Source organism: Micropterus dolomieu, linkage group LG18, assembly GCF_021292245.1.
Source record: "Micropterus dolomieu isolate WLL.071019.BEF.003 ecotype Adirondacks linkage group LG18, ASM2129224v1, whole genome shotgun sequence".
Lineage (NCBI taxonomy): Eukaryota > Metazoa > Chordata > Actinopteri > Centrarchiformes > Centrarchidae > Micropterus > Micropterus dolomieu.
The window spans coordinates 8,876,893-8,899,834 of NC_060167.1; the positions used below are offsets into that span (position 1 = coordinate 8,876,893).

Here is a 22,942-nt window from a genome sequence, read left to right on the forward strand (position 1 = left end):
CCAGTACAAATCCTTGCTTTCCCCTCACAGCTGTATTAGCCTGCTCTGCTCCATGATCTGAGACACACGAGAACAAGACACACACACTTACACATCATCACACAGCGACACACACACACACACACACACCTCTCCTTGAGCTCCTGCAGAACCAGAGGAGGAGAAAAGAGGGTGGAAGAATTTGGCCTCAAATCCTGCAACCGCCTTCAAACAGCTGGTAAAGTACAGTTAATGTTTGTCTGTCTGTCGTTAGTTCCTCCCCTCTTTCTGTCTGTCTGTCTCTGTCTGTCCTGTCATGATTTGTAAAACTGTTGTTTCAGTTGCTGTAGACGATCTCCACAGGTCCGAAAGAAAAGAAGACAACCCCAAAAAGCTTGTAGCCGTAACTTACAAGAACTTAACAAAAACATGACGAGGACACGTTCAGTTAAATGTAGCCCAAACCTAAACAGACCTAAAGAAACACCTTTTAAGAAACATCTAAACGTTTGTACTCTTCCTGGTTTTGATGCAGCTCTCCCCAACTTCTGAATCAGCTCACTGATGACGTCAGTGATGTCATTGAAAATGAGCTAAGAGGATATTTGGGGATTAGATGGGTGATATGACTAAATCAGGAAGACGATCTTTATTCAGGTTTTGTGTTTTGTTTTTGCAGGTGCCTAGTTTTCACTTTTCTTATAATACGTTTCCTCAGTGGTTTCACTGGTTTGATTTCTGTTTCTTTAAAACTTGGAAATGAAAATAATGAGCTCATTCAACAATACGACTTCCACTTCACTGAGTCAGATGCATTCTCTTTTTATCAGTTTGTACTCCAAGTATATGATGAGAATCAGATTCATAATGGAGATGATGGTCCACACATGCGATGGTACTGAACCAGCTGCTGCCAAGTTTAAGACAAGAACCCAACCTAAGACCTGAAGCTTTGTGTAACAAAATGGCCCTTGTTGGGTCGCAGAACTCTCTCAAGACACAGAACGCACAGTTCATGGTGGTTGTAAGATGTAGCCAGAAGATGTGAGGAGAGTCTTTTTCGGTTGTTCCTTGTCGGTTGCTGGTCCTTTGAGTCTATCACGGCCCTATCAGTTTCATTCCAATGCAGTATTGCAACACAACACAATGTGTTTCTGAATCTAAATTTGGGCTCTGTTCAGGAGGAGACACTAAATGCAAGCTTCAGACACTTTCAAAGGCTGGCGGCAGAGCTTTCGATCTTGAAGGACAACTACAAACAACACAACTGTAATGACCATCCACGCAAGCAAGCAAGACATCCAAGCCTTTAAAGAGTGAAGAACACTTGTTGGACAAACCAACTCGTCCAATGAGTGGATGTAAGAAAACAAAACGTGGACCATGTAGATGAGATACAATCGAAAAAGATCACAATGCTGCAGTGAAACAAACAATAAACAAAACCCAAACACAAAGTGGTTTGATGGTCTGGACAATAATTATCTCTGTAGATTCTAAATTGTTTAATAATATGCACATAAAAGAACTCAGTTTTTACAGGACTCGACAAAAACTGTGAGAAGACATGTTACAGATGCTGGAGAAACACCAGACTGAACTAAACTATTACATTCTGTCAATTTGAGGAAATAAATAATTTAAGAAATAAGGTTAGGAAATGTTTATCACACACGTACTGGGCTTCATAATTTTGAAACTTCAAAAACATGATTTTGGACATTTGTAGTGCTGAAATTAAAGACAGTCAGAAAATAAATATAAAACAATTTTAACAGGTTGCTGCAAAAATATCAACCATTGTCTGGTTGCAGCTTCTCTAATGTGAGGATTTTCTGCTTTTCTCCGTTTTATACAATTGTAAAGTGAATATCGTTGGGTTGTTCAGACAAAACAAGACACTTGAAGACATCACCAATTCATCAAATTAGAATGAGCATTTTTCAGTTTATGAAACTACACACAAACGCAGCCTCCAGGTTATTTTTATCCAGTTATGTTCCTGCTGGAAGTCTCTCCGTCTGAGCCTGCTCATCCAGAAACTGAACTGCTGAATATTTTCCATTTCTCTCCCCTCCCTCCAGTTTTCTTTCCACCACCACAGCACTCATGGATCTCTCTCTCTTTGTCTCCTGGTGAGCATTGAATTCTGGTTTCCTATTGGCTGAGTTGAGGTGGGAGGGTCTCAGAGCTAGCTGGCTGTGTGTTCAGACATCCAGTCTGTGGAGCTGCAGACTTAAGTTTTGTTTTCATGCAAAAGAAAATGTGAACGATTAATGTGAATGATTGAAAGAAATGTCATGGATAAGGGAGAGCCACCATGACGTGTAATATGTGCGCTGCTGCTCTGCAAAAACCTCATGGGAGCTGTAGTTTCTGATCGCTAACGAGTGAATCCTTGTTTAACTTTGTTAAAATCATGAATGGTTTAAATTCTATTATCAAGTAATGTTGTAGACACTCATTTTATCATGTCTGGATAAAATCATGATGATTCAGAACTGGATGAATTGCCTGGATGGATGAAAGTTTGCTCATCTTAATGGACGCTCACTCGTGAAGCTGCATCATCCACACATAATCACTGAAGTATTTTTGTTCAGGTTTTTTATGTGCAAATTCAAAATGTAAACGGGATTAGTAATAAGTCAGTAAAAATTCTTCAGCTGATTCTAACAATGCTATGATTATGGGTCATATTCAATAGATGTTCGGTGTTCGGGTCAGTGTTAATGTTAAGGAATAAAACTGGAGTTTAAATTAAAAGGCTGATATCAGCACCATCAACTGATTTGAGCCCAGTTATTACAGTTTGATGCAGATTATTTCTTGTGGTCTCATGTCATTTAAAGGTCTGAGTGCAGAATCAGGACCTGACACAGGATCAAGGATTAGGTAGAAATGTGCTCTGAGAGTAAAACTCAATAAATGCATCCATGTTATTTCAATATGTTAAAAGAAACAACAGAAAAATTAACAAAAATCTGATAGTGTTGTAACAGTCTAACTGTCCTACTATGTTATCATACAACTGGTTTATTTACAAGAGGATAAACCTCTCTCGGTTTTCTCTTGCAGATGTTCATGTATCCAGAAATATGCAGAGATGAAAAAAAAGTTAAAGCTGCCTTAACTAATTTTTTTTGGACTCTTGGGGGCTTTTATCCTAAAATCACCTTACAAAGTAGTTATGGCTAACATATTAGTAAACAGCTGCCTACTCCAGCAGACACAGAGCAACATCATCGTCCCATTAGACTTACAGTCAGACACAAACACGACTCCAATATTTACTCTTTGGTTTGGTCTCCACCAGTTCCTGAGAAAATATCTTGCTCTTTAGCTGCTATGTTCCACTATGTTGACTGCTTAAACCTACAATGGGCTAAAAAGTGCCATCGAGCTGCAGAAGTAAAGTCCATTTACCATTTATTTAGCTCCACATTAGCTACTGTAACAACAACAACAACAACAACAATAACTACTATTCCTGGGGTCCACATAGAAATGAACAGTCTTTTTCAGACTAGCAGAACTTAATGTCTCTATCTGGACACTGAGACATGTTCAGGCACTGTTCCAACAAATCAGAGGCTCATATTATTTAACACCACCACCAATTCCCATCATGCACTGGGGCACAGCTACAGCACATTTATTACTGTTATTGAGGCTGATATGGAAAAGTGGTTCAATCTGCTCTATTGAGAGGGGGAATCAGACAGAAGACAAACTATCAGGTATGAGAAGGTGTGTGTTAGCGTTAGGTCTCTGCTTTAATAATGACAGGACAGCTGTGTATAGACTAGTCATTACACACACACACACACACACACACACCCGACCATTAGGACCCCAGCAGAGAGCTATATGAGGGCCAGCAGCAGCACTGACACCTCTTTTTGTCTGAGAAGCTGCTGCAGGTAAAAACCTCTGTCTTTGTTCTATTTTTCTGCGGGCGGTGGAAGAACATGGATCTATCTGTTTGGTTCCAATCATTTTAGCTGCTGATTTCTGCAAGTATTCCACATTTAAGAGAAATTTGAACAAGAGACCAAAATAACAACAACGGGAAAAACAATCGTTTCTCTTCAGGATGTAATGCCAAAATAAGAGTAAACATCTGAGCGATCACAGGGAATGAGGGGAAAGAGAGCTGGGGAACGACAGGAAACAAAGGGCACCAGCTGGACTCAAACCCTGGACGTAACTGTTCATGGTCAGCGCCTTAAACCCCAAAGTCATGGGGTGTCCCTGCATTTCTGAACTTTTTATTTCCAACAATGGCTATTGGGAAAATTAAATGCTTTGTATTTTCCTTCAGTCTTTTATGTCATTACCCTGCTGGACTCCTTCTGAGGAAGGGCTGCGTACCATTTCTGTTTGGGCATAGGCCAAAATGTGTTTGTAGCATTGTATATTGAAAACCGTATGACTGCTTGTGTATTCAGCATTTGAGAACGTTGGCTTTGGCGGTTTGTATTTCTATAAGTAAGGCATCAAAAAAGTGTCACTTTGGTTTCAATACCTAGACAGGTATTGTATCAAAAACTTCCTGTCTGTACGTGCCGCCCTCAGTGGAGGCAAAGGTTTCTGTGACGGAACCTGAACCTGGGTCTGTGCTGCTCTACAGGGATGAGGTGGTGGCTAGTGGTAGCCAGTCTGTGGTTGCTGGTGGTCCTGACGGTCCCGTACGCCCAGGCCAGGAACAGAACTCGCAACCAGGATGGTGAGACCCGGAAGAGGAAGAGGGATGGCCAGGGTAAGTTTTCTTTAAGGAAAACACTGATATCTGGCAAATCCTCGTTAGCCATCATGCAGTCAGATGAGAAGATTGTTATCAGTTTTATCTCTCTGCGTGCAGTGCAGATAGTTTCAAGATGTGTTTAACACCAAGACTGGAGGAGAAAATGCTAGCTTAGGTTCATCAAAAATGAAAACAGTCACCTTCCAACAAGTTTACAATTGCTTGCATGTTGCATCTTGTTTAAAGGGCAGGTACAGAAAAAGCAGAATTTAACATAGAACAGCCGCTGGGCACAGTTACTTTATGCAGCACCTCCTAAACTCATAGTGGGTGTGCCACTAGGAAGAGAGTGCCACTTGTCCCCCTGACTAGATTAACCAATTACATGTGGAGTGCCACAGGGCAGCATCTTCGGCCCCCTGTTTTTATTATAAATACTTGGAATATATTTGTGCAGAACATTTTTTCTATATGCCACTGATACATCATTTTAGTTCTGCACAAGCATGGGAATACATTCAAGTCAGTCTCAAGTATGGGAACCGGTAAGATCAAGAACTGACTTATAGACTTGAAGTTGTCTCTTCATATGATTAAAACTGAATTTGGTTTTGGCACAAACCCTAGAACAAACTACCTTATATCAAATGTTGGACAGTCAGCCAAAAACATATCTGTAAATTGATAACCAGACTTCTCCCCAGTGATACTGCTGTCTGTCTGTCTTTTAGAAGTTTCTGGATAGATGTAGATGAAAATTGGTATGACCACTTGTTGCAGGTCATGGGCGGTCCCGAGCGGGGCGTTCTAGACCTCTGAAGATAAGACTGGTTCCTGGTCCCAGCATCCCAGTGGAGCCTGGAGAAAACCAAAGAAACACTCTGTTCCTGGAGCCCTACAAGAAGCTACAAGAACAGCACGCCAGCTACAATGTTATCCCAGGTGAGTGAGACCATAACACAGCCTAGTGATACCAGTAGCGTTGTAGCTCTGACCCAGGTTAGTGAGAACAGTAACTACTAGTGATGCTCTGATCAGGCCTTTTAGGGTTGATACCAAGTGCAATGTCACAAGAAATACCTGATCTAATACACAACACCTTATGGTTTTATAAAAACATTTTTATATAAAGCTCTCTTATAAAAACACTAAAAACCATCACCTTGCCTCCTGACATCATGTTACCATAATGTTAACAATTCATTACATTTTGTTATTTTCTGTTAAATTAGGGTAACCGTGTCCTTGTTTCTCTGTGAATGACGGCAGCTTGAACCATCAGTTGATTTATACAACTGCTAAAACTGACAACCTGGAGACACTTTGTCTTGATTCATCGGTCTTCATGAGAGTAACGAGTCTAATTATGTTTAGTTGGGTTTTGCGGTTGCATTACAGGATGTGAAGCCTCTGAGCATAATCTGATTTTGAAAATGTTGTCTTAATACCTACTACTTTACTACTACAAAGACAATCACACAAAATAGCCAATCCTTACACTCTGGAGAAGTTGGAACCGTCAAATATTTGTTGCTTTTGCAGGATAAATATTTAAACTATGAATTATCAAAGTTGTTGCAGGCAATTTTCTGTAAATAATCAACAATTGTTTCCGCTCAACAACAATAGAACTGAAGCGGACGTATTAACGTTATATCCAAAGTGTAAAAGAAAACAACCATGTAAAAGTGTGAGTCTGTTTACATATAGAAATTGTGATACGTCCCAAACATTTTTTCCAAAAGACTGTTTAAATCTAGAAAATAAAAACATGTAAAAACTTTCAAGTTGAGTGAAATGGGTGTATCTTTGCATTTAAAACCTTTATGTGGTATATTATATAACAGAGTTTTCTGGTCACTAAAATCTTAATACAGTACAATAAAATAAAATTGTTAACTGACATTTTAGGATGACTGAGTGCAGTCAGAGAACAGCTCAGTTTAGCACTGGAGGCTTCGTCCTGTTCTCATAATGAAGCTGCTTGTTATTACAGCTCAGTAATTTAATGACAAATCATCACATTCCAACATGAACAGAAGGGAAAACCATCTGTGGAAAAATAAGCTTGTCAGAAAATAAATCCTGAAGAATCGCACGCAGAGATGAGGACTGGGACTCCAAAGAACCTCAAAGCCACGTGAAAGCCCTTCAGCTTAAAACATTAAAGTCAGAATCATGTGATTAGAAGGAAAGGTGGTGTTGGTGGCAGTCTGTTGTTGGGGGCTGCAGGGGGATTTCTTAATCATGTCGATTTAAACCATTTGGCTATGTTGTTTGGGATATGAGAGCATGCCTGTGTTCAGACAAACAAGTAAAACTGAATGTAACGTAACAACAAACAAACAGATCAGACTGCAGTTCACGGAAACAGAAAGTAGCAGATGTCGGGCCAACATGACAACTGATCATCTTTCGTACTTCAGCGTTAAAGTACATTCTTGATCTTGGGAACACAAAATAATGTTATCTCAAGGTCAACCTATAAGCCTTTTCTGGAGCTTTCAAACTTCTCTAAGTCTTCTGTACTTCTTCTATAATCCCTATTTTCATCATTCATTTCAGCAGAAAGTAAGACCTCTACTTGTACGCTACATTATCTAATGCACACAAGATAAAACTTAGTTTTGAAGAGCCCAGGATGACATCTTCAATTGTTTTGTCCGACCAACAGTCCAAAACCCAACGATATTTACAATGATTTAAAACAGAGAAAAGCAGAAAATCCTCACATAGAAGAAGCTGGAAACAGAGTGATTTTTTTCCTTTAAAAATGATAACTTAACTGCTGTCAAATTGTTTGTCAGTTTCACCTCTACTAAAAATCTGTGAAAATATACCATAGAATAATAGTGCCACAATAGAGTCTGACGGTTGCTGGGATTTAAACAAAACCCTGCAATTTACTAGACAATAAAGATATTATGACAGCAAGACAATATTTTACAGAGAAAAGAAAAGCTCTAAAGTATGTGTGCTCCAGCAGAGATGACAGGGTGACAGTCTCACTGCTCACAGTAAAAAGGACAGAGACAGAAGAGACAATACTTAAAGAGGCTCAGGTTATTTCTCTTAACTACCTCTGTTTCTATGGACGTAACAAAGAGCATACCATTAGAAAGGATAGATGACAGACGGGACAGACACAAAATAGACACAACGAGTCTCTTCCTGCTGTATCATAGTGGTTTACAGTCTTTTCTACTGAATCACCGCCAGTCACAGCCTTGTCCTGTCCCAGGACCGATGTTGAAAGGTGGAGTTAATGCAGAGGGAGGAGTGGAAAGGCTACAAATCACTGCTTTGTCTGGTTCTGATGGTAAAGTACAGGCTTTAAATTTATTTTTACAATTCGCACACAGCAATTACTGCACCAGGGTCTGCTGTTGCTGAGGAGGATGATAAGGGTTGGCATGTTAGGTTGAAAGTGTGACCAACATGTTGCTGTTCTAGACCTTCAATTAGGTCTGCTGTTATTCTCATTAGCAATGTTTCCATTTAATTGTCATGCAAATTTTAAGCAGACTTTTGAATTGAAAAAAAAGAAAAAAAATAGTAAACGCAAAATATGTGTTTCCATCAGCTTGTTTGGAGCCAATAAACCAGGTTACGGCAAGCATAGTTGCGTCAGTAGTTGACGTTACACATGGATGTAATGAACAAGATGTATGGGTTCCAAACCCGAAACAAAACCAGCTGCATGGAACTGATGACCACTGATCTTAGAAAAATGGAGAGAGGTCCTCAGAAATGTGTTTCAAGTGGGCAAACTGCTACCAGCCACGTCTCCACGCGTTATGGGAATATCCGGCAAGACACCGACAGCGGAAACAGCTGATCAGATCAAGTTCGCTACGTCAATACTTATTCAGCAAAAGTGTTTCCATCTCCCATTTAGCGCATTTCCTCTTCTTCGACAAAGGCAAAAACCACCTCAATCTTTCCTAATGTGATTAGAAAACGCATAAAAAAAATTTATGGAAACATGGCTATTGACAGCTGTTCCCTCGGTCAGTCAAAGCTTAGTAGGTGGAAACTGGTCAAAGGGTTGATAAAAAATTGTTGGCAGGACAGATTTGTTGTTTGTTATTTACTAGTCAGGGCAAATTTTTTCCTCAAGGTGCAAATCTGTTTTCCTAACCCACACAAATATGGCTACCATTGACGCCCTGCTGGGACCTTCGTTGCATGTCTTACCCATAGTATTACTCCTGACCCAGAAATGATGTCTGTTTATTTGCCCAGTTTAGGTGTCCAAAACCAGCTACTGGCTAAGATTAAACATGAGTCCAAACAGTAGTCCAAACTATAATACAATGCTGCCAACAGATGGCCAACTGTATCACGTGACTGGTTGCAGGCGTTTGTTAACTTCAGCTCAAATGATACTTTCTGCGTCGTGATGCACTCCTTCCACTCATGTTGCAGAGGGTCTCTGCAGATGTCTTGCAGACAAAATGTATGACTGTGCAGACTGTATGAAGCAACTGCACGTGTAACAAATCTGCCAGACAGACAATCCACTATAAATCGAACCACGTCCGCATCATAATGAAGTTCTTTAGTTATACCATTTTGTGTTTCAAATTTTATTAATTGCCAAATTACTTTTACTCCCTTCCTATTCCACCCCAGAGCATAAATATGAAACCTATTAATAAAGATTTTAACTACAATGAACTACTGAACTGACGGTACCGTGTCTGTGTTGTTTCAGGTAAGCAGGGCCAGTGTGTGTACCAGGGTCTGACCATGTTCGACCAGGCCGTCTGGTCTCCAAAGCCCTGTGTGACTTGTCTGTGTACCAGAGGGCAGGTGGTTTGTGATGAGATCACCTGTCCCATAATGCACTGCCATTTCCCTTTCACCCCCGCTGGGGAGTGCTGCCCCGTCTGCATGAAGCCAGGTAGAAACACAACATGTGGCAACGCCATGGTGCAACATCAAGAGGCAACAGAGATGAGCAATGTTTCTGACAATCAGAACCAATATTTGAACGGTTTCATTCGACCTTCATCATAAAACTTAAGTTTTGCAGGAAAATTTAATTAGTTAAGAAAACACTTTAATTACCATCTTCATTACCGAGATGTGGGCCATGGTAACAGTGCTACCCTCAGCTGTGAAAGCACAGATTTACAATTCAGCAGACAATTATATCATTATGGGTGTGTACACATTAAGTTTTATTCACAAATGTGTGGTCTACATAAAAATGGGTTTAAACTAGGGATTTATTTAAAACCAGTCTGATGAGAATGATAGGACAAACTTTGACAGTTCACCCTGAAAACTTGTGTTATTACTTGTCCAGATGAGTCTTAAATGTAAAAGCATAATGGGGTGGTCAGTAATGCAACCGATAATGTTTCTAAATGGAATCATATTTGCATTTTCTATCAAATTTAGCTGTCAGACAGTTTAAATAAATAAATAAATTATGTTAACATTTAAATGGTTTACTGATCTCCTGGAATAAATAAAACACCAAAGTTTCCATCTCTGAGGCCTCAGCATGTTGGTTCCTGTTTCCATCATGGCTTTAAAAAATGTGCTTAGCACGTTTTGGGTCAGATCAATACACATGTTGTGAAAGTTTTAATGTGTTTGTATGTTGGGAGATTCAGGATTGGTTTCACCTTACTGTCACTCTCAAAATGAAGACTGGATGTACATCAAAATCTTCAACAAATACAAAGCTGTAAAGACAAGTTGCCGATCTACATTATTATGAGATGTGTGCACATGCTGGAGGCAGAAAACAAACCAGAATGAGTCAGATTTAAGTCACCATAAACTGCACACATGACTAAAGTAGAGGGCAGGAATTGTTCAATATCCCAAGAAGGAAAGCCTTCTCAGAGTGGATAACAGCTATTAGCTTCTAGTGATCTGGCAGAGCCCTGGATTTTAAGAAGGTGGTAGATAGTTGTAGTAGAAGATGTTGAGGAAGAAACACTGGTTAAAAGGTCAGACAGCTCATACTGTTACTACGTTAATGGCTGTGTAGTAAATGAGTCGTGTAGATGTTTGTTAGGCTTTGTGATCAATGCTTTGCTGATCAGTTCCATTTACTTTTAATGTTGGGACTTGGTGACAGCTGATAGACTGAATGCTTAGTATGGAAAATACATTACATTTTCATAGAAAACATCACAAACTTGTTATGAGTTTCTTTCTATAGTCCTGTTTGGCCAGATTTACAATACTTTAGTTTCTTATGAGTGATGTTCTGCCTGTATACACTACAGTCATCTGACATAATTGGATGGCAAACAGCAGGAATTTAATTACATTTCTCACTACCAATTTCAAAAACAAATTTACCTTGATACAATAATTTAACTGGTTTCAAGCAAAATGCTTACTCTAAATACTGACATTGTGGCAGTGAGTTTTCTGGATCCTTGCTGCACGTGCATCCTTTACTGTAAAAAGGAAACCTGTCTATACAGCCTTTGTTAAATTATGGAAAACATTGACAGTAAGTCATTGCTCACAGTAACACACTGCACACTGTCACTGTATGCATGTATGGAGGTGAAGCAGGAGAAAATAAGTCATTTTGTCTATGACTTATCACTTTATGAAATGTAGATGAATTTACCTAATAGTAATAACCATAGAAACATGTACGTATCCGTAGAAGTACACTGTGTATAACTATGTCTGCTGTTTGTGTGGAGTTAACTGTAAAGGAAAAAAAACACTAAATGCTGTTTTATACTCAGAAGTAAAATGTTTGTCCTTCAAGTGTCTCAGACAAGATGTCGGGAGACATCTTCACGTAACGAGCATTAGTCTGGTCCCAGACCTTTGAATCACCTCACATAGATCTGATCAGTTATTCAGATAGGTCTGGTGTTATGCTCTTTGATGGCTGTTTCACCGGTTGGAAAAACAACCGAGCCAATCAGAGCTTTGTAGGTGGGATTAAGAATCAATATGAAAGTAATAAGAAAATGTTTGACAACTAATGATGCATGCCTATGAACTATCAAAATCTTACGGCTTCAAGACACTGTCAGACAAGTTTTTTTGTCTGTTTGCTGGAGGTCCCCGTTGGCACACAGTTGTATGATTATAAAACAGCATTAGGTGTAAGACGAGTGAGCTGAGGTTGGTCTAAATTCAATCAAATGAGTAAATTTAAATTTAGTACCAGCTGGCATCAACATCTGCAAACACAAAAAGACCAACTTCACCTGACTGTAGTACCACTGAAGTAGAGTTCAATGGGATCTAGTCCAGACTGGTCTACAGTAGCAGTCTGCTCTGTAGCTACAACAAGCTGGTCTTGTACCTGTCTGTCTACAACCCTAACACACAGCCGTCTCTGTCTGTCCACCTCCTGTCTATCTGTCCAATCATCTTGTCTGTCTGTCTGTCTGTCCTCACCAACTTCCATCTCCATCCTCTTTTAGTGTCTTTATTTTCTTCTACTTTTTCTCCCCTTCTTCTTGCTTGTCTGTCTCTCTTTTATCTATACTTTCCTATTTCTATCCCTTTTCTTCCATCTTTCTTTCTACACTGTCACCTTTTTATTTTGTCTCGACCACCTCCTGCCCTCTGATTGGCTGCCCCGCACCACCGTACACCCTCCCTAGAACCTGACCTCAGCCTTGACCTTTCTGGTGACTCCCCAGTTCCCAGTGACCCCGGTGAGTCCGTGACTCCGCTGACCCAAGAGGAGATCCAGCGAATCCTCTGGCGGGAGGAAGAGGAGCACCGTGAGGAAGAGGAGCGCCTGAGGAAGAAAGATGAGGCGAGGAAAAAGAGGAGGAAGCAAAGGAAGGAGCAGGCGGAGAGACAAAGGAAGATAGTGGAGGAGAGAAGGAAGGAGGAGGAGGAGGCGCTGAGGCTGCAGGTGGAGAAAGAGGAGGAGGAGTGGAGGAGGCAGATGGAGGAGATGGAGAGAAAGAGGCAGGAGGAGAGGAGGAGATTGGAGGAGGAAGACAGAAGGCGGAAAGAGGCAGCGGAGAGAGAAGCAAGGGAGAAGGAAAGGAAGCTAGAAGAGGAAAGGAGGAGGCAAGAGGAGATGCTGAGGGAAAAACTACTGGCTCTGGAGGAGGAGGAGGAGGAAGAGGAGGAGGAAGAGGTAGAGGACGCGGAGGAGGTGTGGCTGAGAGGAGATGTATTTCAGATGCCTCCAAAAATACACAAAGAACCCAAGGAACCAGAACTCCTCCCTGCTCCAATCCCAAGACCTCCTGCTGCGACGGAGGACGAGCCGAAGGAGATGGAAGCAGAGGTGGAGGAGGCAGAGGAGGAGGAGGAGGAAGGGGAGGAGAGGGAGGGTTTAGTGAACAGAAGAGTCCTCCCTCCAGGCTGTGACATCTCTGATGTCACTATGACATGTGAGAACGTCAAACTCATGTACTTCCCTCCTCTGGCCATACCTGAGCTCAGATCTCTCAGTCTGGAGGGTAAGTCAACACAAAGACAAGGAGAAAGTAGTGCCAGAGAGAGCTCCACGCACTGCACCCTGAAGAAGAATCTTTACCACTTCAACACATACGTCTGTAGCGTGAGAGTTAGGCTTTTTATACAATCAGAATCTAGTATTTAAATCATTTGGGTTCAACTTTCAAAATTTAGTTAAGTTAAAAATAACAAAAACTCAACTTATTTTTCTTCTAATACAGGAGATACCAATTCAAAACTATTAATCTGCTGAAAGGACAAGCATGGCATTATTCTATAATTTTCCTTATTATAAACAAATCCTATGAGAAGACCAAGACCATCAATCTAGCTATTCTTACTTCCCTACCCCGTCTGTTTGTTTCAGGCCCAAGTCCGTTAGATCCTACTGACAAACCACTTGACTTCTGTATTTTATTTTGTCATGTGTTTTTGCTTTGTGGTTCTTGCATTTTCTTGTGTACAGCATTACCTAACATTATTGCTGATGTTTTATTTTAAAACACCATGCCCACGACTTTGAGAGCAATATTAAATACTACAGTCCAGTGCACCAACAGAGTAGCCACACCAATCCAAACACCAAATAACAGTGTTTTACTTGTTAAGACTAGGTTTTAATGCCTTTGTTCATCATCTGTGATGAAAGCACACTTTGAATTACTTTGTATATGTGGAAATCTGATGTTGTTTTTTTTTTTTTACAAACACAAAGTGTGCGTCTTGGCCATAGTTCAGATAGTATAAAATCCTAGCGCACCATGGGGTGTCTCACCTGCCGGGCTGCTGACAGCTTTGTCAGCTGCAGAGTCAATCCCTAGGGAAGGCAGTAGATGCGAGGTTGGACCAGCATTTGGTTCTAGGTTGGTAAAATTTTAGAACCTGCCATGCTGTTTTCCTGCATTGCTGCAAAACAAAACACCCATACATTTCCAGTGACACGACTGTCAAAATGAAGTTTGACTCGGGGGGGCTTCTCGGCTCATGATTTGAATCCCTGATGCTTAGTCCTGGTCTGCATATGGGATTTGTTGACAATAAGAGAAAAATAGAATATCACCGGACATTAAATTATTCATCTCAAATTAATGAAAGTTTAAGTTTCAGATTACAGAAACTGATGTGACGCTCACCTCTGTTGGACAAAAAAAACCCCACACAGTCCACTTACAATCAGTGAGTGATATTAGAGTGATGCACCTTTTACCTTGCAAATGATCTTTGCCCGAGTTTAGTCTCAGAGGGAGCACATTAATGGTAATCATCTAAACCTGACGTAACCGCGGCTGCTGGCAAAAGCTCAACATGAGAACCAGAATTTTTATGTACACTGCTAACACAGATAAAAGACACAAGATACGTTAGACTTGCAGCTTAGCTAATTTGTGCATTTTTATCAACTTGGAACTTGTATCTACACTGTAGATTTGAAAAACAATTTGAAAACACTTCTGAGGCCTAAAGACACACACTGCAATTACAGACAACCTGACAATTTTCCTGCTCTGTCTCCACTAACTGGAACTCCTCTGACCTGCAGGCAACAACATCAGCAGCATCCCAGCAGAAGCCTTCAATGGTATCCCCAACCTGGAATGGATCAACCTGAAGAAAAACAAACTCACCTCTGCCGGCATTGATGCTAAAGCCTTCAGAGTAAGACATACAGACACACTAAACCACTGCAGCCCTTCAGGACTTCAACAACCAAAGTGTAAAGGCAGGCGTGTAAAATAGTCAAATTAAAATCTAAAGTCATGCAATGAAGCATAAAGAAAGATGAACACGTATTTCTGGAATTAGCATGTGTGGTATGACAGGGGACAGTCAACTTTGTACACATCACCATCAAATAATTCACATTATCAAAACTATCTGTGTGTGTGTTAGGGTCTGAAGATGCTAAGGCGTCTGTATTTGGATGGGAACCTTCTAGACACCGTGCCCTCTGACCTACCCCCCACCCTGCAGGAGCTGAAGATCAGTGAGAACAGACTGAGAGGAATCCATAAAAACAGCTTCCAAGGTACTGCCACAGTATTACACATCATAAAAATACTCTGCCAGCTTTCACTCAACAACTATCCACCAAGCTGCCAACTACTTGTCTGAAAATGACACGATGCGACCACCTATACTGTTTATAGATTCACCACTCTGTTGGTCTTTCTGAATTGTGAAGTTACGGTTCACTCTGTCTTTGTAAACATCAAAATGACACAGAGGAGTGTGTCTTTCTCCAGGAAACCCTCTTTGGCCAAATGCAGTACAGACACCAGCATGCAGAGACACTAACCAGACAACACTAGGGAAAGTTGACAGCGACAATTGTCATTTCATCTGATATAATCATCACCTAAAATCTTTACCTCTTACAGATTGACCATGTTTCTTGAGATTTGAAAATTACACTATTTCGAAGTGCTATTTCAATGTAAAAAACATTTAGTACCTCTACACACGATCAGTAGCAGAATCACCGGTGTGAGCTGTTGTTCCGGAGAGAAACTTACAGCAGCAATTGTACACCTCACAGTTTCACCAAAAGTTCAACAAGTTCCAACTTTGGCATTTTGGTTTAAGGCTTTGGAAACCATCAAGGTAGACCTTGTGTTGAGAATTTTTTTGTTTACTTCTCTACTACTTGTCAATTGACAACCAATTAGATGACTGTGCCCTCCTTGATAGTCTGGCTTTTACTTCTTTACGTCTTTGTCTCTAATGGAGAATAATCATCTTTTGTGTTAAGTAATTCATAAATGGTCTTTTTTACTGTAGGTGCATTGTGTTTTTAATCTGGCACTTTCCAGCTTTGAGGCCCTTTAATGTTTCATAGTAATGTTGTAAATGTATTTAATACACAATGTATGTAGACTTTGCTGTTCTGTGTTGCATAATAAATGTTGGACGAATGTTTCAATTCAGAGACAAATTTTCAGCTGAGGGACGATGACGCTTATCTGTATTTTATATTTAAGGTCTGCACAACCTAAGGATTCTGGAGTTGGAGGGAAATCTGCTGAGCGAGGGGAATGCAGATCCTCTGGCCTTCGCCCCCCTCATCCAGCTTTCCTACCTTCGACTGGGCAGAAACCACTTCCGTACTGTACCACAGGGCCTTCCCAAGTCATTGCTGGTATGAAGTAACCTCTTTATTGAGATCCCTCACAAGCAAAACTAGAGGACATGGCTCAATCCTCAATGGTCCAATAAGACTCAATTTGAACTCTTCCCCCCTCCAAACCCTACTTTGTACTGAGGACTTCCATCAATTCCAGAGGCGAAAAGCTTATTGCTGCTCTGATTCTGGCATAAGAAGTGTTTTTTCCTGGTGGGCTGATAAAGACTGCATGTCATTATAAAAGGTTTAGACACTTTTAGACACACCATAGGAATGTGGAGGCTCTGTGCAGTTAAATTGACTTTATGGACAACAGTTGGCAGAATTAGATACAACACTTGAAGAAAAGCTGAATAAATGTATCCATAAACCCACCAGCAACATATTGTTTTGAATTAAATCTATCATGCATTCAGTTGCATTATCAGAGACCTTCTGAGCAGCTGGCTGCAGTTAGTCAGTCAGGAATTTAGATCTGCTGATCCATCAGTATTTTCCTTTTGGCTCTGATGTTTAAGACTCCTCCACTGAGTAAACTCTGCTTCTACCTGTGGGAAACCAGTCCACCCAACCTGTAATTATAGCCTCTGGTTGACCACAAACACTGCAGAACTCCAGTGACATGCTGCTGCTGTAAATCCTCATTAAAACCAACTTCATGTTATGATCTTGGACAGTTTCAACACTCTCTGCAAATATAAAACCCCATAGCTTTTTTTTGTCATTGTCCTGAAGATCTCTCTTACCTTTAAGAATTGTTCTTTGCTAATTTGTTCCAGGATTCTAGGATTTATCAGACACTTTCATTTGCATAGATGTGGGTAATTATGATAATAACTTAAATTGATTAGGTTGCCAGTTTTAACAAAGACCGCAGGTACATCAAACATGCATTTAGTTTTCGGGTGGATAATGCATATTAAAACTCCCCCCAACAAATACAAATTTTATGAAAGTCTGTCATTAAACAGTCTAACATTATGGGTTTGTCCTATGACTGACACCAAATTCCATTAATTGTCCTCAGGTTTCCACCAATCAAAACATTTTCCTTTCCCTGTGTCAAAACGTTTGGTTTCTTTTGGTCTGTCGTTCAGGAGCTGTACTTGGAGAACAACCTGATTGAGGAAATCTCAGAAGCAGTTTTCAATCAGACCCACAGTCTAAACGTGGTTTCTCTGAGACACAACAAGCTGGATGAGACCAGGATCGCCCCGATGGCTTGGATCAACCACAGGTCCGATAAAGAACCACTATCATCCATGATTCTCCAGGGTCACAGGGATTTATTAGCAACTATTTCAATCTTCATTTTAGCTGTGACCAATATTTTTATCGTTAATTTCATACTTTTGTGTGTCATTTCCAGTAGTGCATTTTACTTCACTTTAATTAGCACCTATCCTGATTTATCAACGACTGTTTCAAAGAGTAATGGAACATCTCAGTTGAGGCAGATGGCCACCCACCCTGAGTCTAGGTTCTGCTCAAGGTTTACGCCTGTTTAAATAAGTTTTTCTTCGTCATTGTCGCCAAGTGCTTGCTCATGGTGAGAATTGTTGGGTGTCTTTAAATAATATTTATAAAAGAATACGGTCATGACTCTGTATGACAAATGCAACAAGATAACTTCTGTTATGAATTGGCGCTATATAAATACAATTCAATTGAACATTTATTTTTGCAATAATCTGACTGAACCACAGTGGATGGTATCATTTCTGATCATCTGCTGTCATGAAAGACAATCAATGATATGTTCTCCTTTCCATTTCCTTCCAAATCCTTCCTCCTCTCTGCAGAAATCTGGAGTCCATCGACCTTTCTCATAATCACCTTTACCTAGTCCCGTCCTACCTACCCAGATCTCTGGTCCACCTAGTGCTGGTGGGAAACAACATAGAGAGGATACCTGGTAGGTGCACAGTGTTGAAGGATCACCTGACTGACAATCACGATACCTAGTAAATGGGCGGGAGTATAACTGTTGGAAGATTGGCATTATACCATTTCACTATTGCATCTCCACAGAGCAGGACAACAGATACGGAACTGGATGCTCCTTCGGCCTTTGTATCTCATATTCATGTAAATCAGAAACAGTAATCAACTCCACCATCACTAAAAGGGCCATAATCGTTTACTTCATTCGCCTACCAAGTAGACCATTAAAATTATACTTTATAAACATAATAATGAGTTTTTAACTAAAACTATTTGTTTTAGCCCTAGTAGACGGTATAAAAATAGGGTCATGGCCTCCCGTAGTTACAGTGTTTCCTTCCAACACCTGAACAGGCTTCGTCTTCGCCCACATGGACCCTGGTTTGGAGTACCTGTACCTCTCCTACAACAAACTGGATGGGGAGGGAATCGAACCAGAGTCATTCTTTGGGTCGTACAACTCCATGGTGGAACTGTGTCTGGATCACAACCAGCTGGTCACTGTGCCATCTGGCATCAACGAGATGACCAACTTACATTTCCTCAGACTCAACAATAACAATATCAGGTATGAAGCCACAATCCACAGATATCCATCTCTATAGGGCTAAAGGTTTTCCTGTGAGTTTAAAATTATTACTTCAGGTTACTCTTTTGCTAGGATTACTGGGATTTCTCATCATAAATTAAGTTTGATTTTAAAACAGAACTATGAATAATTTATCACAAAGTGATATTAATTCAAATTTTCTGATGCAGGGCTCAACGTTAAACTTTTTTGCAACTGGCCCGACAAGTCGTCTCTTTCCTGATTGACAGGTCGCCATGGTAGTGACCTGTCAATCACCAGGTAGTACTGCCCAAAAGCAGATGCTGCATTATTGTCTATTTCCCCCTAAATCGGACCGTAATTTACTAAATGAACATCATGTTGTGTTGAAGAAGACTTGAAACTAACGACTGAGACTATAAAGTCATTATGACAGTGTTTACTGAGGTAATAATTCAGCTGAGAAGTAGAAAGATTTTACCATTATTTCTAATGGATCCATACTTCTTTTTGCAACCAGCGGACTCGCCCCCTGGTGGCCGAGAGGTTGCCACTTGATTGAGATTAGTGAAATAACATTTAACAACCACTCGCCACGTAACTACAACTCCGGACAACAGTGCACGCCAAGAGCTGCAAAACAACTGCAGGATGTTGAGTTGTTTCTTCTTTTTTTTTTAAAAATACTAATGTTTTTGCTAGTTGCTAGTACAACTGTCCTGAAGTTACTTTTTACCGGCCCCGGCCCATCGGGCCACTGTTATTGTCGAGCCCTGTGATGTTGCTCTTTGAAACTCATTCGATTATGTGGTAAAATTTTGCATTAGAACCATTTGATCCTGTTTTTCCATCAACAACAATAAAGAAATAGTATTTTGAGTATTTTTCCATTTTGGTGAGAATTCCCAGGACATACCAGCCTCAAGCATGTTTCATCCATACATTTTCCAACCTGCATATCCTGTTCAGGGTCACAGGGATGACCGATTAATTGAACTTGTTTATTGATTGTAAATTATAAAAGTGGTGCCTCTAGCAAAAGAGGCCCCCAACAACCTTAATTGAAGTCCATTCCAGCATACAGGCACTATAATCTCTATAGTCTATCAGTTATATTACAGTTGTACACAACAAGAATAGAGGGTCACATATGTTGAAAATTTCTGATTTGTGATTTCGGGTTATGTTGGCTTGGCTTGACCAAGTTAATTGCTGAGATCTGGGAACATGCTGTGTTCATAAATCTCAGCTATTGACTTGATAAGTACAATGTTAGCATTACTGAGGAATGAAGGACAAAACTATAGAATTAACACCTAAGTTGTAATAAACAGGTATTATCAAATAACATAATTTTACACTAGCATAAAATAAAGATTGTTTCTTTCTTAAACTACCAACATAAAACCAGGTAATTAAAGACAGAGAGGATGGAAAAAATCTAAATGCAATTCAGTCCTTTAAGATCAACAACAAAAGAGTCCCACAACAGACCACAGCCTGACCAGATGACTCATTCAGCATTGCCTGCCAGACAATACTAAGGCTGAAAGTTTACTGGACGGAGAGTTGTCTTGACGACAAGGAACAAAAAACAACTGATTCATATTTCCACCTGAGAGTCACCCTGAATCACCTTATTACTCACTCACAGGTCCATGCACAGTACACACAGTGTAGGTTGTAGCATGGTTTTATATAAAAAGTAACATCACAATTTAAACATGCTTCATCTTCACTGGAAATTGTAACCTGCCTCCAAGCAAATACTGCAGATATTTTTAATGATATGTGGTACAGTACAAACAATAGCAACAACCTACAGTCCATATGAAAAAATAACAAAAAAACTTGATTGCAAGAGAAAGAAGAGTTACCCCAAATCAAAAGAAAAAGAACCATCAGATTAATTGATACTAAAAATCAACATTAGTTGTAGCTTTAGTCCTAAATATAACGAAAAGTGTATCTAACTGCATCCTGTGTCTTCCAGGAGTATCCCTGACGAAGGCATCTGTGACCTGAACCACAGCGGAGACTCCACTCTGGTGGCCGTGAGGCTGGAAAACAACTACATTGACCCCCAGAAGGTCTCACCAACAGCCTTTTCCTGTGTACGCTCCTCCTCCAGCGTGGTCTTAAAACCCCAGAAAACCAAGTGACCTGAGCTCATGCAAAACAAAAACTAAAGACACTTCTTTAAAACCCACAAAACAGAGGGGCAAAGATTTTGGTTTTAATGTGCCAAGAGAAGTCAAAACCTAAAATTTCCCCTCACTAGCTTCCTCTGATGCTGTATGTTATTGAGAGAGTACCCAAAATATAAGAAATTAATTCATAAAAAGGCTCTCACATTAATGTCTGATGTACAGGCTGAACATGGAAAAAGGAATTTAACTGTCAAAACACAGTTACTGCTGAAGTAATTTGCCTTAAGGGAATGTACTGTCCTGTCATATACTTGGCCTGAACCCTTACGAGCTGCATAAAGGATTTTCTTCTTCTCTGGCTCTAATACACTGTAGGTCTGGTAAGTTGTTTTGCACTGTCGCCTGGCCCAACTTTAACTGGTACGAAGGTGACAGAACACCTTCAGACTTCAAAAAACACATCTGTCTGCTTTAGTAAAATGTTCAACTCGCTAAAATGGAAAGAATTTCTGCACCATACACAGTAAAAATGCTAATAAATAAATGGAAAGAATTCTCTGAAGTGAGACCACAAGCCCGCCACATTATTTTTAACAACCTCCGCACCTTCATGTTCCATTTCTCAGCTCTGTTTCTTCCAACGTCATCTTTCATAAAAACTCTGACATGGAAAGGAGTGTGAGTAGCATGTGTGGCACATCCTTCAAGTTTTTTCTGTTAAAGATAAAGAGCATGATTACGTTAAAGTGAGTGCTGTTGGGGAGCTATTCCCTCTCACAGATAAAGTCTGTAGTTCAGCGCTGATGGACCCACAACAATACAATGCGTGTATCTTACATGATTAGGCCGTATTGTACTTTAATTATATTCCTCATAATAACGGTAATTTTCCCTTCATCCATGCATATGCTTATATAAGCAGAGTTAGCTCTAGGTAACGTATTTTGCCACGTGGTTTCATTAACTGTTGAGTGGGGTTTGCGGTTAGCAGAGGTTTTGCTATAGAGTTTCATCTAAATGAGTATAGCAATGTTTACTATGCGGTCTGAAGAAACGTGATTACTGGGAGAGCCCTCTAACAAATGCCTCTGACCTTCAGATCTCTCAAAGAACTCTCTTCAAGATGAACAGAGTTGAAATGTGGCATTGTGAGTTTTTTCCTATAAGTTTGTGTTTATGCCTTGTTTTTGTGTATTTCTATGCCCTTAAGTCTACATCAGCACTGACAGTGAACAAAAAGATGCTCCTGCAGCTGGAGACAGATGTAGATTAAATGCTCTTACAGTACTTACAGATTGTACTGTTGCTTTTAAGAACTTCATTTACAGTCTACTGTTAAATGTCAAAACCAAAAGTGACTTTTTTCAAAAAATGTTTTTCAACATTTGACCTGAAACACAACTGTCCTTCACTTTGCTCTTGGCTGGCCAATATGCATTAATGGTATGTTTATCTAATGTGTCAACAATCATACTATAGTTTAACACAATGTTACAATGCAAAATTCAAATAAACTTCACTATGTTCCCATTACTGCCTAATCAATGAAATCCCACCTACATGCACTACTTCATATCAATAAAAACACTTCAGAATTAGCAAATCACATGTTTGGTCACTACACTGGCGACCTGTCCAGGGTGTACCCCGCCTTTCGCCCAATGTCAGCTTGGATAGGCTCCAGCCCCCCCGCGACCCTCTACGTAGGATAAGTGGTTGACTATGGATGGATGGATTAACAGCACTCAGTCATCTTCATTTAAAAAGGCAATACCATATAAACTTAAATATAAAGAAATAAGGCATCCTTATAGCTGCGAGGGTCCACAAGCAGTCCTGTGACATGAATTGAATCAGATATTCATTCTTCAGGTCCTTATGGACAGGGTCTACATGTGAGTGACTGCATTTGAGCTATCAGTTGTTGAGAAGTCCATTTTGATTCCTAGTGCACCTGACTGAAACATACTGAAGCCCAACCAGTACTTGATATTTAGAGATTGAAATAATCTGACATTCATTTTTCA

General features: G+C 40.2%; 2 protein-coding genes across 6 annotated transcripts in view; one reads left to right on the top strand and one right to left on the bottom strand.

Moving 5' to 3' along the window:
* Window positions 1-22,942, bottom strand: part of LOC123987554 (centromere protein P) — a 113,367-nt gene that overhangs the window by 7,902 nt on the left and 82,523 nt on the right. The gene's annotated exons all lie outside the window — the stretch shown is intronic.
* ecm2 (extracellular matrix protein 2, female organ and adipocyte specific) lies at window positions 61-22,445 on the top strand. 4 transcript variants are annotated; one of them, XM_046076546.1, is made up of 12 exons: window positions 61-217; window positions 4,613-4,741; window positions 5,507-5,668; window positions 9,444-9,632; window positions 12,373-13,152; window positions 14,691-14,806; window positions 15,041-15,176; window positions 16,129-16,286; window positions 17,369-17,508; window positions 18,074-18,186; window positions 18,570-18,783; window positions 20,759-22,445. In XM_046076546.1, exons 2-12 carry the CDS (start codon window positions 4,615-4,617, stop codon window positions 20,925-20,927), a joined length of 2,304 nt encoding a protein of 767 aa, XP_045932502.1. In that variant the 5' UTR covers window positions 61-217; window positions 4,613-4,614; the 3' UTR covers window positions 20,928-22,445. The 4 variants fall into 4 exon arrangements, with proteins under 4 accessions (XP_045932502.1, XP_045932501.1, XP_045932503.1 ...); XM_046076545.1 differs by having other exon boundaries at window positions 62-217; window positions 12,334-13,152; XM_046076547.1 differs by lacking the exon at window positions 9,444-9,632 and having other exon boundaries at window positions 62-217; window positions 12,334-13,152.